The 14,364-nt window shown below is 58.3% G+C and overlaps 1 protein-coding gene across 2 annotated transcripts in view; it reads right to left on the bottom strand.

The window, feature by feature from the left end:
* Positions 1 to 14,364, bottom strand: part of BCR (BCR activator of RhoGEF and GTPase) — a 123,035-nt gene that overhangs the window by 21,213 nt on the left and 87,458 nt on the right. Inside the window, exons 6-12 of one of the 2 annotated variants that reach the window (XM_077160175.1) lie at positions 13,745 to 13,805; positions 12,754 to 12,849; positions 10,780 to 10,832; positions 8,691 to 8,831; positions 4,653 to 4,774; positions 2,753 to 2,921; positions 490 to 609 (exon numbers count right to left, since the gene is read on the bottom strand). In XM_077160175.1, coding sequence (XP_077016290.1) covers positions 490 to 609; positions 2,753 to 2,921; positions 4,653 to 4,774; positions 8,691 to 8,831; positions 10,780 to 10,832; positions 12,754 to 12,849; positions 13,745 to 13,805 — 762 coding nt within the window. The remainder of the gene's footprint in view (positions 1 to 489; positions 610 to 2,752; positions 2,922 to 4,652; positions 4,775 to 8,690; positions 8,832 to 10,779; positions 10,833 to 12,753; positions 12,850 to 13,744; positions 13,806 to 14,364) is intronic. The other variant, XM_077160174.1, reaches the window with a different exon arrangement.

Raw genomic sequence — 14,364 nt, 5'->3', positions numbered from 1 at the left:
TCTGAGGTACACACCTCCTTGCCACACGCACCTCCGCAGGGACACAACTCCATGCACACGTTATCCCTTTCAGCACCCTCTGGCCATCCTGCCGGTGGGACCTCAGGCCCGACCCTGCCCTCCCTCCTGCGTGCAGCAGCCTGGGCACCATGCTGGCAGAGGGCGAGGAGCTCGGGTGCAGGGAAGGGACAGGCTCTGGAGGGGGCAGGCTCTGCACAGGCATGGCTGGTGCTGTCCCGACCAGGAGCCCGGGGAGGGACCCGAGGCTGACAGGCACATGGGATGCATGGGGAGAGAGAGGGCCCAGGCAACCCACAGACCCAGGCCTGGCTCAGGAGGGCAGCCCCAGGTCCGACAGCAGCTGCCCAAGAGAGAGAACGAGGGAGGGCTGGAGCTGCCCAAACTGCCAGCACCCCTCTCCCCAACTCCGAATCCCAGAGACCCTAAGGCCTCCTGGTGAGCCCCCCCCCCCCCACCGGGTGCCCTCACCTTGCCGTTGCGGTTGTGTACCCGGAAAGCCATGTTGGGGGACGTGAGCAGGAGGAGGGACTCCTGCTCGGACAGCTTCTTCTTGAGTCTCTCGATGGCCTTGCTGCCCTTGGTTGCTCTCTGTGGGGAGAGGCGGGGGTCAGGCTTCTACTCGGGGTGAGGGTGGGGGCCCAGGGTCGCCTGTTCACACACAGCTGGTGTCTGTCCCCCCCAAACGCTCCACCCGAGGAAGGGGTGTCCCATCCGCTGCCCATCACCACGCAGGGCCGATGATGACCACTGAGCCATCACGCTAAGGCTCCTTTCCACTTTCTAGCATACAACAAGCCAGAGGCAAACGCTTGGGGTCTCTGAACCGTCCCCCGGCTGCTGGGACCGCTGACAGCGATGTAAAACAATGCAGCCTTTATCCCGTGACTTAAAAACCTTGGGACCGGCCCCACTTGTACCCCTAAAGTCACTAAAGACAGCCCCTGATGTGTATTCATGCAGGGTCCTGGGTCAGCCCAGAGCTAACCCACCCCAAGCCCAACATTATCTTTGTTTTTTTTTGTATAACCCTTTTATTTTTGCAAGGCCCTTTCATGTCCATTGTTCCTTCTGATCCTCGGAGCTTTATGTGTAGTATATGTCATTATCCCCTCTTCAACAAGTGAGAAGACCCACAGGGATGTCCCTCCACTCAGGTTAAACCATAAGCTAAGAAGAAGCTGAGGCACTCCTTGTTCAACGTCAGTGCATTAGTGCTTATCTCATGCTTTGCTATTTCTTCTTCATCTTTTTCTATTAAAGGCTTAATTTAATTAAATATTGAGGATACACAAAAAATTACAAAATTACTTATAGAACATATCTAAGATACATAAATAATGACACAAAACCCATTTAGGTTACGAAGGGAATGTAATCATTACTTTTCGCCCCATCCTGTCTGTGCTGGTTTGAAAGGATGATGTACCCTAGAAAAATCCTGACCCATCTGGGAGGCAGCTGTTTCTTTTAATCCCTGTTCAGGATTGTAGGTGGAATCTTAATTAGATTATCTCCACGGAGATATGACTCACCCAATTGTGGGTATTAACCTTTCATTAGAGGGAAATGTGTCACCACCCACAGGTAGGTCTTGATTGGTTTACTGGAATCCTTTAAAAGAGGAAACATTTTGGAGAGAGCCACGAGATCCATGAGAGAACCACGAGAGCCCACCCAGCCAGAGACCTTTGGAGATGAAGAAGGAAAACACTCCCGGGGCAGCTTCATGAAACAAGAAGCCTGGAGAGAGAGCTAGCTGATGATGCCGAGTTTGCTATGAGCCTTTCCAGTTGAGAGAGAAACCCTAGTCCAACTTAATCTTGATAACCGAGATTGGATCTAACCAAAGTGGGTCCATGGGACACGCACAGCAGCTTAGACTTCAACCTGTAAGTCACTAGGACCTCATTACACCATCCCTCACGCACGTTCTGGGACTAAGCATCTAATCAGTTTGCACACGCTCAATAATCAGACCACCCCTAATTATACCATCTGGGACCACTGTGCTCTTTACCCTAAACCCTACCCATCTGTTGATGCTCTAAAACCATCAAAGTTACTGCAGTTCAGGGAGACAGATTTTGGGGCTGCCTGGCCATCTGCTCTCCTGCTATGCACCTAGGAATAAACTCTTTCTCTCTCTGAAGCTTCGGGGTCTCAGGAATTGGTTATTTGAGTGCATTGGGCAGAGAACCCCCCACATTTGATTGGTATCAGTTGTACATACATCATCACAGTAAAAACGAAGAAAAAAAATTAAAGAACAAGAGTGGCACAGTCAAGTCCTAACCCCCAGTGTCTCCGAATGCAGCCTTATTTGGAAACAGGGTCTTTTCGAAGATGCCATTCAGTCAAGATGAGGTCAAACTGGAGTCTGGGGGGCACTCGTCCAATAGGAGAGGGGGACAACTGGACACGGACAGAGATGACAGAGGACACACAGAGGGCCACATGGAGAGGGACACTGGAGCGAGGCACCAAAGCCAAGCAATGCTGGGGTCACGGGACCACCGGATGCTCCCCTGGGGCTTTTGAAGGGAGCCGGCATGTTGATTTTGGTCCTCGGCCCTCAGCTGTCTGAGATGCTGAGTCTACTGTTTGCAGCCCCGGATTGTGGGTTTTGTTACAGCGGCTGCGGGGAGCCGATACGGACGCCCGGCAGGAGGCGGACGCGGGTGCTGCCACCCCGTGCATGTGCCAGCCTCGTCCGCGCCCACCCCCGCCGCACCTTCTCCCGCTGGATGTCGCTCCTGATCTGCGAGACCTTCACTTTCAGGGACTCCAGCTCCTCCTCTGGCACCAGGGGGATGCTCGGCACCGCCTCCGACTCGTCCAGGGTCTGGAAGCTGAGGTCCGTGAGCGGAATGTACCATTTGCAGTCGTACTGCTGGGTTTTGCTGGGTGGGGGAAGGAGAACGTCAGTGCATGGGGTGGCGGTGGGGGTGGCCCCCGGTGAGCGGCGCTGGACGTGACGGGAGGGGACGAGGCCCTGGTGGATGCCGCCGCGAGCCGGGAAGGGGCACAGAGCCCCGACTCTCCCTGTGTGTAGACACAGCCACACGCCCCAGTGAGGACACCTGCTTAACTTCGATCTGCTTTCCTGTGCCTGAGCCTGTAAACAGGACCACGGAGGGTGCACTGGCAGTGAAGGTGGAGCCCCTCGGTGGATAGGAATGCCTTAGATCCTACGTACCAGAGGGCAAACTTACACCTATGGCCGGAGACCTTCAAGAGAGCAGCTGGACATGGGAAGTCAGTGGACATCGGACAAACAGACACAGGGAGAGAGGGACAGCTGGGCCAAGGGGGGCGGGGGTGGGGCGGGCAGAGGTGCCGACCAAGGGACCCCAAGGACCGAGGCACCGAGGCACGTCAACCCAAGAACCGCACGGGCTTTGAAAGAAGGCGCTGCCCATGCCGTCATGGCAGACCTCTGGCCTCCAGAGGGAGCACCCTAACGCTGTTTGCACTGAGGCGCCGGGGATGTGTTAGAGCAGCCAGCCAAGGAGGACAGCAGCTGGGCAGCAGATCCCGGGGTCCTCTCCCCTGGGGGGGCCTGAGGCCTGAGCCCGGAGCTGGAGGTGGTTTTGGGGCTGGAGACGTCCCCCACCTGGTCAAAATTCCCCCTGCCTGACGGGTGACCTGGGCCTGGTGCTGAGTGACCAGGCACGGGAACAGCCCCAGCTTTGGTCCCCGCCACCAGTGAACAGCTCCCCCCATGGCAGCCTGTGTCCCCTGGTGAAGTGTGACTGCCCCAGAGGTCTGCAGGCCCATGCTGAGAGTGACTCAATGCGTCTAGCAGGCTCATGGGGGCAAAGTGGGGTGCTCGTCTAGGGTAGCCTGTCGACGGCACACCCCCATCCCACTGGCCTGTGCCAGCCCCCATGGCCCCCCTCGTGGGGACTGCTTGGGGGAAGCTGTGGGTTGTGGGAGGGAACCTGCCCTGTCATTGCCCCCTGAGGAGTTGCAAGGTGTGTGGGGGGACCACCTGGGGGGAGCTGCATGGTCACCCCCTGCCAGGAGCTGTGAGGCATATGGGGAGACCACCCAGGGGGAGCTGCAGGCATTCGGGGGACCACCCAGGGGGGGACGCAGGACATGGGGAGGCCACTTGGGAGGAGCTGCAGGGAGTGGGGGAAACTGCCCCGGGGGAGCTATGGGGTGTGGGGGCCATTTGGGGGGGGACCGCATGGGGAGCGCTGCAGGTGTGGGGGGGGAGCTATGGGGTGGTGGGGACCACCTGGGGGAGCTGTGGGATGTGGGAAGGGCACTTGGGGGGAGCTGTGGGACGGGGGGGCACTTGGGGGGAGCTGTAGGACGGGGGGGCACTTGGGGGGAGCTGTGGGACGTGTAGGGGGCACTTGGGGGGAGCTGTGGGACGTGTAGGGGGCACTTGGGGGGAGCTGTGGGACGGGGGGCACTTGGGGGGAGCTGTGGGACGGGGGCACTTGGGGGGAGCTGTGGGATGGGGGGGCACTTGAGGGGAGCTGCAGGGCGGGGGGGCACTTGGGGGGAGCTGTGGGGTGTGGAGGGGATCGCCCGGGGGGAGCTGCAAGCGTTGGGGGGGGGGCATTTGTGGGGAGCTGTGGGGTGTGGGGGGGACCACCAGGGGTGCTCCGGTCACTCACCCTCCACTCTGCTTCTTGAGCTTGGCACAGAGGAGCAGGTCTGTGAAGAGGAAGACGTGGCGCAGCTTGCGGGCACCTTCTACCAGCTCCACCATGAAGCTGTCCTTGAGCAGCTGCCGGTGCTGCGGCCATAGGGGGAAGTGCTTGGGTGAGGCCGGCCAGGAGGGTGGCGTCCCTCTGGGGGGCCCCTCCCCAGCCCCACAGGGGTGAGGCCACTACTGGTACAGACGTGCTCCCCTGCCACCCAGCCCCCGGGGACACCAACCCTGGTAGTAAACCCGGGGGCCCAGGTGTGCCCCCTGCTGGGCGCCAGCAAGAAGTGACCATTGCAGGCACCAGCGGGCTGGGAGCATGACCGCGGGGACAGCACTCGTTTAAGGGTAGCCTGTATCTCCCCAGGTGGCAGGGTGATCCAGACTGGACAGGAAGCCAGCCACATGAAGGAGGGGGCATTCCCACGGTCACTCCATGAGGGGTCACAGGCCCCCCTTTACCCACAGGGAAACTGAGGCTAAGCCAACTTTCATCCGGAGTCCAAGTGTGCTCTGGGGAGGGGGTGGCCCCGGCAGCGGGGGGCCTCGAGATACCTCCTGGGTAACAGGGTCTCCCTTAGGATGGATGCCACCAGCGACACCCCACCCTGCGCCCCGCTGCTTGCACGGCCCCTCCAGAGCTTCTCGGGGTGCTGGGGGGAAGACCAGCCTGCAAAGGGCTCGCCTCCATGGGGCACTGGAAGTTTCCCTAGGGTTCACGAACCGGACTTGGATATAAACAGAATCAGCAGGGCCTGGCCGGGTCAGGGAAAGTCACTGGACCAGGGCCACAAGGGAGACCCCCCAGCAGTGGGGATCTAGCTAAACAACTGTGCAGGGATTTTTCAGCCAAGAAAACTAGCAGCAGCTCGCAGCCCCAGGATGAGGAAAATGCACCTGTGCGACCCTGAGGCCCTGGCCAGCACCTGCTGCTCACAGCCCCAGCTGTGTGGGGGTGCCAACACCCCAAGTCACTCTGCTTCTAACAGCATAACCCAGGGGCTGTGGGAACTCGGCTGGAAGATGATAAGGTGGGGACGAGGGATGGGGAGGCAGGGGCACCCCAGGGGAAGCTCAGGCCTCAGGCCCCCTTGACGTGTCACAGCAGGACATGCAGAGGTCAGGGCTGCTGGGCCCTGGATTGGGCCCCCATGAAGACATGGGCATGCCAGAACCCCCTGGAGGGCGCAAACCCCTGTGCAAATAGGACCTTTGAAGATGGCGTCGTTGGCTAAGGTGCGGCCTCGTTTGGCAACAAGTCATGGGAGGACACTGAGGAGGCAGAAGGGCACATGTCAGAGGCACAGGGGCAAGCCAGGGGACCCCCAGGATAACAACAGGTGGGACTGAGACACTTGGGGCTCCGGGAGAAGGCAGAGCCCATCAAGACCTTGGTGCTGGGCTTCGGCCTCCGAATTTGGGGGACGATACTCTCCTGATGCTAAGCCAACCAGAGACAGGGTCGGCACAGCCCCGTAAGACGTGGGAGTGTGCCAAGCCACAGGTGCCACGGCCCCCTCACATGTTTACCTACCACCAGGGCCACGCAGAGGGATGGGTGGTCCTGCGGGCTCACGGGGAAGGCCAGACCATGACATGCCAGGCCGAAGCTCCCATCCCGGCTTAGCTACTTCCTGCCTGTGTGACCCTGGGCAAGTGGCTCAACCTCTCTGAGCCTTTGTTTCCATTCCTGTAAAGTGGGAAACCATCTCTCTCCTCAGAGAGGTGCTACAGGAACTCAGAAGTATGGTCCCTTTCTCCCTCTGGAAACTTCATAGTCAATGTCATATACCAAATTCAGAGATGGAACGAAGGAAAAAGAAATATGTATCTCTGGTGCTCAGGCCCTCACCAGCTGCAAACTTGAAAGGATGCAGGTGCAGCCCAGTCCGCAGACAGAGAAGCTGCTTGGCAATCAGGGACTGCCTGGAAGGCTGCACTGAGTTGGATGCTGGGGCTGCATCCGGCTCAGGGCACAAGTTCCCAATTGATTAGTAATGTCTGTCCTGGAATGGCCAGAGGAGAGGGGTGCATGTGGACTCCTGCTCGTCATCCCTGCCCAGCCACCATAAAGCCACCTCTCTCAACACACGTGGGATGGAAGGCTCCGATGAGGGCATGCGAGGTGGATGCGTGATCTTTCAGAGGTCATCTGCCCTGCTCCCCCTTTTGCAGCTGACGCCCCCTTATTTAGCAAATACCACTGAGGCCTTAAGCACTTCCTAATGGGTCATCAAACCTCGACTGTGGGGTCAGCAGGGAAGGCGACCAAGAGGACAGAGCAGAAAAGAGGGGTTGGCTGCCTGATCCCGGGTAGCATCTGGCATTCCTCAGTTCCCTAAGGCAGCTACTTCCAATAATCCACAAGGCAAGAAGGCATTTCTCTCCTGGAATCTTACATGATGCCCAGAGATATGGGAGCTGACCAAGGAGGAAAATAAGGACCTGAATGTCCCCTCCTAGGAGGTCAGAGCTCTCGTAAAGGGGCAGCTGGCCAAAGAGGACAGGCCTCACGGAGACTGACACACTCAACTGTGGTGTGGTCTTTTGATTAGGTGGAGATGTGACACCACCCATTCAAGGTGGGTCTTGATTCATTCACTGGTGTCCTTTAAAAGGAGAAAACACAGTTGCCTCACAGCCAACAGAGATGCAGACATTTGGAGAGGGAGTGCCCAGCAGACATCCCTATGTGCCTTCCTGTGAGAAGCTAACAAGCCAGAACCCAGAGTTGTGTCCCAGAGGAGCTAAGTGAGGGCCCACAGGTGCTTACAGAGGAAACCACTGGCATCAGAAGCTGGAAGCAATGCAAGCAGGAACACAGACCAGCAGACCCAGCCTTCCCATGTGACAGATATTGGCCTTCCTTGAGTCACGGTATCTTTCTCTGGATGCCTTAGTTTGGACATTTTTGTGGCCTTAGAACTATAAACCTGTAACTTAATAAATTCCCTTCTTAAAGCCATTCCATTTGTAGCATATTGCATTCCAGCCACTTAGCAAACCAAAACACCCAATAACTGCTGGGGACCCACCCACTCCTGCCTTTACAAACTTGGAGGTGACAGAAGAGCTCCAAGCGGGCCAGCAAGCCACCCCATGCTCTTTCCATAAACTATGCCCCTCCAAGGCCGGGCACTCAAGGAGAGGGTGGGACTCCCACTCAGCTCTAAAGGTGAGACAACAGGCCCAGGAGAGGAAGTGGCAGACCTAAGGCTACCCAGAGCTCGTGGGGGTGCAGGCTGAACTGAGGCCTGGACACGGACAAACCTAGAGAGGTGAGAGGAGGGGGCCATATCCCCCCCTCCAAACACACACACACAGCCCCTCCTGGGCCAGGCCCACCCAGGGAACTTGGCCAAGCTAGTCCTTCACTCACACTCCAGCAGGATCAGATTCTGGGCCTAGCGGAATGCTTTTGGCTCAGTGCTTGGGGCCCCACTTCCTAGTGGGGTGTGCAGACCACAGTGGGGGGCAGGACGCAGCCCTGGCCTCATACCTGGTGTGACAACCCAAGCCACAAGAAGGAACAGGAAGCAGCTCTCGGAGGCGACAGCTACAGGCCCACCCAGCCCGTGTCCTGCCCGAGACCCCAGAGGCCCTGGGTCAGCTTCCCCCACCATGGTGTTACCCACTCAACACTCCTGGCTGGCGCCCCATCATCCTTACTCAGCTGCACCCTGCTGGGAGGGGACCTGTTCACCACCTGAGTCAGAGAGGCAGGGACAGGACGGAGCGGGGGACACAGGAGGTCCCAGACAGGCCCTGAGCGGGCAGGGCTGTTGTGATCAGGAGCAGCTTAGGTGCAAGGACGAGAGACAAACAGCACCCCAGGACCTGGGAGGGCATGGGGAAGGGTGGACACAGCCGTGCCAGGGTCCCGCTGAGGCCCAGCCATCTTGGAGAGCTCGTCCTCACCCCATGGAGTCAAGAGCCCCAAAGGGGAGGGTTCCCAGTGTTTGGTGCATGGAAGGTTCTGGGCCCAGGCCGCCACCGCCAAGCTCACCTCCCCCTTCTGCACGGTCATGGACTGGCGGCGGGGCGTGATCTCCTCGTTGATGCTGGACAGGAAGTTCTGGGAGATGCGCAGGGCATCCTGCAGCAGGGGCTGGTCGGGGTGGCTGGGCGGTGTGTGTTTCAGCAAGTCCTGGGGGCCAGGGTAGAAGTGTGCAGTGAGGGTGGAAAGGCACGGTGAGGGTGGAAGGTCATGGGGAGGGTGGAAGGGGGCGGTGAGGGTGGAAGGGCTCGGGGAGGGGTGGAAGGGTGCAGTGAGGGGTGGAAGAGCACAGTGAGGGTGGAAGGGCACGGTGAGGGTAGAAGGACGCGGTGAGGGTGGAAGGGTGCAGTGAGGGTGGAAGGGCTCGGGGAGGGGTGGAAGGGTGCAGTGAGAGGTGGAAGAGCACAGTGAGGGTGGAAGGGCACGGTGAGGGTGGAAGGTCATGGGGAGGGGTGGAAGGGTGCAGTGAGGGGTGGAAGGGTGCGGTGAGGGTAGAAGGGTGCGGTGAGTGGTGAAAGGGTATGGTGTGGGTAAAAGGGTGCAGGGATGCGTGGAAGGGCATGGGGATGGGTGGAAGGGCACGGTGAGGGTGGAAGGGTGCAGGGAGGGGTGGAAAGGTGTGGTGAGGGGTGGAAGGGTATGGGGAGAGTGGAAGGGCATGGGAGGGGTAGAAGGGTGTGGGGAGAGTGGAAGGGCGCAGGAGGGGTGGAAGGGTGTGGGGAGGGGCACAACACTGGGTGCAGGGCCTGCCTGCATGCTCTACGAGGACCCTGGCTGCCGGCTCCCTGAGCCTCGATGCCATCTCCCACCTGGGATTTGGGGAGGGTGCCTGGGGGCCCCAGCAGGGAAGCAGGTCCCATACAGCAGGCATGAGCTGCAGGGGTCTGGATAAAGGGCCCGAGATGGAGCCGCCCTCGGGGTCCGTTCCCCCACTGTAAGCTGCTGAGCTCACCCCTGAGCTCCACCCTCACACCTGGGTACCAAGGGCTCCCTGCCCCCTCCACCTCCCCAGCCTCCTGACACTGCCACGTGTCCTTAGGTGGCAGGATCGGTTCTCTGTAAGGGAAACCTAAGGCTCTCCTGTCCAGGGACAAGAACGCTGCCTCCTGCCCCAGCAGGAGTGCAGTTAACTTCTGCTCGAACCCCATGCCCGCTCGGTTCAGAGAAACCAAATCCCTTTAGGCTCCAAATCCTCTCTGCAAACAGGATGCTGGAGAGCTGCTGAAATAAACGCAATGGGAAAGGTTCCTGGGGTGGGGCTCCCTCCCCACTCGGACCCCCGGACCAAGCACGGTGGTAGACAGGTCCCTCGTGCTCCTATGGGCACCCCTCTCCCCACCCAAGGCTGCCCAGACCTGACATCTCAAATTGTCATTCTTCTTCCTTCTAAAAACCCTTAACCTGAGGATGAGAAGGAATTACAAAATGTCTGTGCAAAGGAGTGCTTTGGGGCTTAAACAAGAACAAGGCCGAGCCGTGCAAAAACCTCCAGTATCGGTGAAGGAAAAACAAGAAAGGAGGGACAGACACGGCCTGCCGCCTCCTGGGCACCGAGAAGGATGTGCACGTTTGCTGCAAGCGCACAAAGCGGCTCTGAAGCTGGGCTCATTGCAGGAATGAGAGGGAGAGGCAGGACACATCACAGGCACCTGGGAACTGTTCTCAACTAAAAAAACTGAAGTGGCCAAACCTGTGCACAGAGCTCCCGTGCTCAACACTCAGTAAGAGGAGCCCCTGGCCGGCAGTTTTGGTTTCTGTTCTGCGGTATTCGGGAAACCTCTCTGGGGATGCCCTGCTGCCTTAAAAGCAGAAGCAACCCCCCCACCCCCACCCCCATGGGCTGCACCCCTCCACACCGCACCCGCTGGCTCGTGGGAGTCCCGGCCCCGGGCATGTGCTGCAGGCTGCACCCTCCTTCATGCACCCGCCCCGCGGGAGACCGGAGACACCTGGAAGGTCTGACTGGTCTCCTTCTCCCACCTCCAAGCCACGAGCTTCTGGATGGCAGAGGTGGGGGAGGCAAGTGGGCGGGGGGACGCGCACCCATGGTCAGCCACCCTGGGATGGCAGGGTGGGGGTTGGGGGTGCCGAGACTCACGTGCAGGACAAGCGTGCTGCGGGTCACTCGGTCCACGGGCTTGTAGAGCAGGGCTGCGGGGTGATGGGGGAGACGGGCATGAGACGGCAGCACCCAGGGATCCTGCCTGCACCCACAGCCCTGCTGCTCAGACACAGGGCAGTCCTGGAGTGTCCGGAAGGCTGAGCGTTCCATCCATGAGCCCCCAAAATGCAGGGACCTGAGCTGGGGGTGTCACCCGTGACAAGTGCCAAGGGGGCTGGACACTGACATGTGTCCCCAAGAGCCACCCCCGGGACCGGGTCAGCACGCTGACCCCAACTTTGAGCCCTGGATTCTGGGGAGGCCCCAGTTCTGTCAATGGCAGGGGGTGGTTTAGGGCCCCATGCACTGCGGAAAGACACGTTCTTAAACTTTATTGCAGGTCCAGCAAAAGGAGCACTTCCTCAAGAGGTGACTCAATCAGGGTGGGAATTAGTCTTATTTGGGGGGCCCTTAATAAGCAGAGTAAAATCAGACACAGAGAAAAGGCCACGGGGGGGGGTCAGAGGTTGAACATGAGTGGAGTCTGGAAGAGAAGGGAGAGGCCAGGAGAGGCCGCCATGACAGGCCAAGGACCAGGGACCACCAGCAGTCAACTCTGGGAAGGAAGCATTGCCCGGAAGACACCTTGGGCTTTTTGCCAGCCTGAAAACTGTGAGCCATTAAATTTCCACTGTTTAAGCCGACCCATTGCATGGTATTTGCTTGAGCAGCCAAGGAAAGGAAAACAGGTAGGAACCAACGCAGCGGCTGACGGACCTCTCGGTTTTATGGGTGATTCCAGGGTGGGGTCCAGGACAGGGAGGCGGGAGCCCCTGCTGTGCTGGGAGCAGCGCCCCCCCCATGCACTGGGCACCCCAGCCAGCCCCCTGTCCTCAAGGATGGCGGGCACCGCTCACCCCAGGCATGGGCTCTCCATATGTCCTGCTGCATTTCACGCACATTTCCTTGCCTGACCCCCACACCTGGCAGGGGAGGTGGGGGACATGGGACTACCCATTCCACAGATGGGGAAACTGAGGCGCAGGGCAGGGGGAAGCTGTTCTCTGCGAGTGAACATGACTTCTCACTACCCCAACGGCTGGAAGTAAGACATGGACCCAGGAGCCCGACAATCCCTGACCGACCACAAAGGACGCGTGCCCAAGGGGGGCTACTTCTATTTTACACTTGTCATCCAGCATGGGTCGAGCCATGTCCCCCAAAAGACTGTGGACGTCCTCTTCCCCAGTCCCTCGGCAGGTGACCTTATTTGGAAATAGGGTCACTGTGGATGGAACTGGACCAGTTAAAACGGGGCCACACTGGAGTAGAGCGGGCTCTTCATCTAACAGGCTGGTGACCCTTTAAGAAGGGAGAGGAGACCCAGACACATACGGAGACAGGACAGCCACATAACTACACAGGTAGACACGGAGTTAAGCTGCCACCCAAGTGTGATGCTCAGAAGCACCATATTCTTAAATCTCATCCATCTCCGTGGGGGCAGGCTCTCCTGGTGGGCAGGCTCTTAACTTCAGCTGAGATGGGGCCCATCTCATTCAGATGGGTCTTAATCCTATGACTGGAGACCTCTGTAAGAGGATAAAGGACAGAGAGAAGACACAGAAAGAAGCCCTGGAGAAGCTCAGAGAGAAACGTCAGAGGAGCTGAGAGAGGACCCGCGGAAAACAGAGAGAAACCATAGGTAGAAAGGAAGCCACGAAACCAGGAGAGAAGGACCTGTGGACGTCACCAGGTGTCTTCCCAAGTGACAGAGGAGCTGAGGGTTGCCAGAAGCTGGGCTTGGGGAGAAGATATGGATCCGATTTCTTAATTTGGACATCTTTTCGGCCTGAGAAACTTGCAAACTAATACATCCCCACTGTTCAGGGCCAGCCCATTTCTGGAATATTGCATTTCGTCACCTTTAGCAAATGAATACACCAAGTGACACCAGGGATCACTGGTCACCTGAAAGCCAGCAGCAGGGTCTGGAAGGACTTTCCCTACAGACCAGAGAGTCCACACCCCTGCCAACACCTCGATTTCGGCTTCTGGCCTCCAGAACTGCGAAACAAAAAATATCTGTTGCTGTATGACATCTCGCTGGTACTTTGCTGCAGCAGCCTCGGAAAATAAAATCTTCCTGATCAGGGCCTTGGGGGAAAACCCGGGGTGGGGGATGGTCTAAGTGTCCAGCAAATGCCTGGCTCCATGCTCACTGGCTCCAATTCCTCCGGGTCCCCAAAGTGGACCGTGTGCTCCCATGCTGGTTTGAAACGGTTCTGTGCCCCCAGAAAAGCCTGTTCTTGAATCCTGATTCAGTGTTGTAGGATGGGAGCTTTTTGATTAAGTCGTTTCCATGGCGATGTGACCACCCAGTGGTGGGCAGGAGCTTCTGATTAGGGGGTTTCCAAGGAGATGTATCTCCACCTAATTTGCTTACTGGAGTCCTTTAAGAGGGGACCATTTTGGAAAAAGCTTCAGAACGGACACAGACAGAGACATCTGGAGATGCAAAAGGAAAATGCCCCTGGGGAAGAAACCAAAGACCCAGCACTTCCCAGCCACATGCATTCCCCACTGAAAGATGTGCTCTGGATGCTGTCAGCCTTCCTTGCGTCCAGGTGTCCTTACCTGGGTGCCTCAGTTTGGACACTTTTTATGGCCCGAGAACTGTAAACTTGTAACTTAACAAATCTCCTTTATAAACACCAACCCATAGCTGGTATGTTGCATGCGGGCAGCTTCAGCAAACTAATCGAGTCCCCTTCCCTGCCCCTGCAGACTCGTCCTGCCCTCATCCCCACCCCATCCCATTAAGCTTTCCATCTCAAGTCCAGAACAACGAAAGTGCCAGGTTATGACCCTCCCTAGGCCCCATGTCGGATTTCCCAATGATGCTCCCAGGCTCGCATCAACCCCACCCCCCACCCCAGGAGCCTGGGGAGGAGAAACTCACTTTCCAGAGAGTTCTTGGTCGTTTGGTCCTTAGATTCCTTGTTGCTCCGAGCTCTCAGGTTCTGCAGAAAGGAAAGCATGGTGCTCTCCTGTGGGAGAAGCTCCGCAGTTTGGCAACCTAGAGGGAAACCTCACCCCCTTCTCCTGCAGCAAGCCCAGACATGGCAAACCTCAGGGAGGCATCAAGGGCCACAGTATGGACAAGCGGGGTGTGTGGGGATCCACAGGTGCCCTGGCTCGCTGGACCAGGCAGGGCTGGCCCACCGAGGCTTGTTGACATGAGGGGTGGCTCTTTGGGGCAGGGTGTCCTGCACATGGTGGGGTGCTGAGCAGAAACCCCGCTCCACTGGGTGCCGGAAACCCCCCCTCCTACCCACAGGCCCAGCCGTGACAATCCCCAACACCTCCAGATACCATCCAGTGTCTCTGGGGAGGCAAAGTGGCCCTGGCTGAGAACCCCTCTAAAAGAGAATCCTGCAAATTCAGGGAAAATAACAGGGTCCTTCCTAAAGGCCCCTGCATCTGCTTTCTTGGAGCAACTAAACAGCATGCTAGGGTTGGCAATTCGGGACTGGTGGGGCTTGCCACCCCCAGATCAGTTTGTCCACCTCCCCCCGCCCC

Source organism: Tamandua tetradactyla, chromosome 5, assembly GCF_023851605.1.
Source record: "Tamandua tetradactyla isolate mTamTet1 chromosome 5, mTamTet1.pri, whole genome shotgun sequence".
Taxonomy (NCBI): Eukaryota; Metazoa; Chordata; class Mammalia; order Pilosa; family Myrmecophagidae; genus Tamandua; species Tamandua tetradactyla.
The sequence above is the reverse complement of the archived record's forward strand: the minus strand, read 5'-3'. Positions and strand labels throughout refer to the sequence as shown.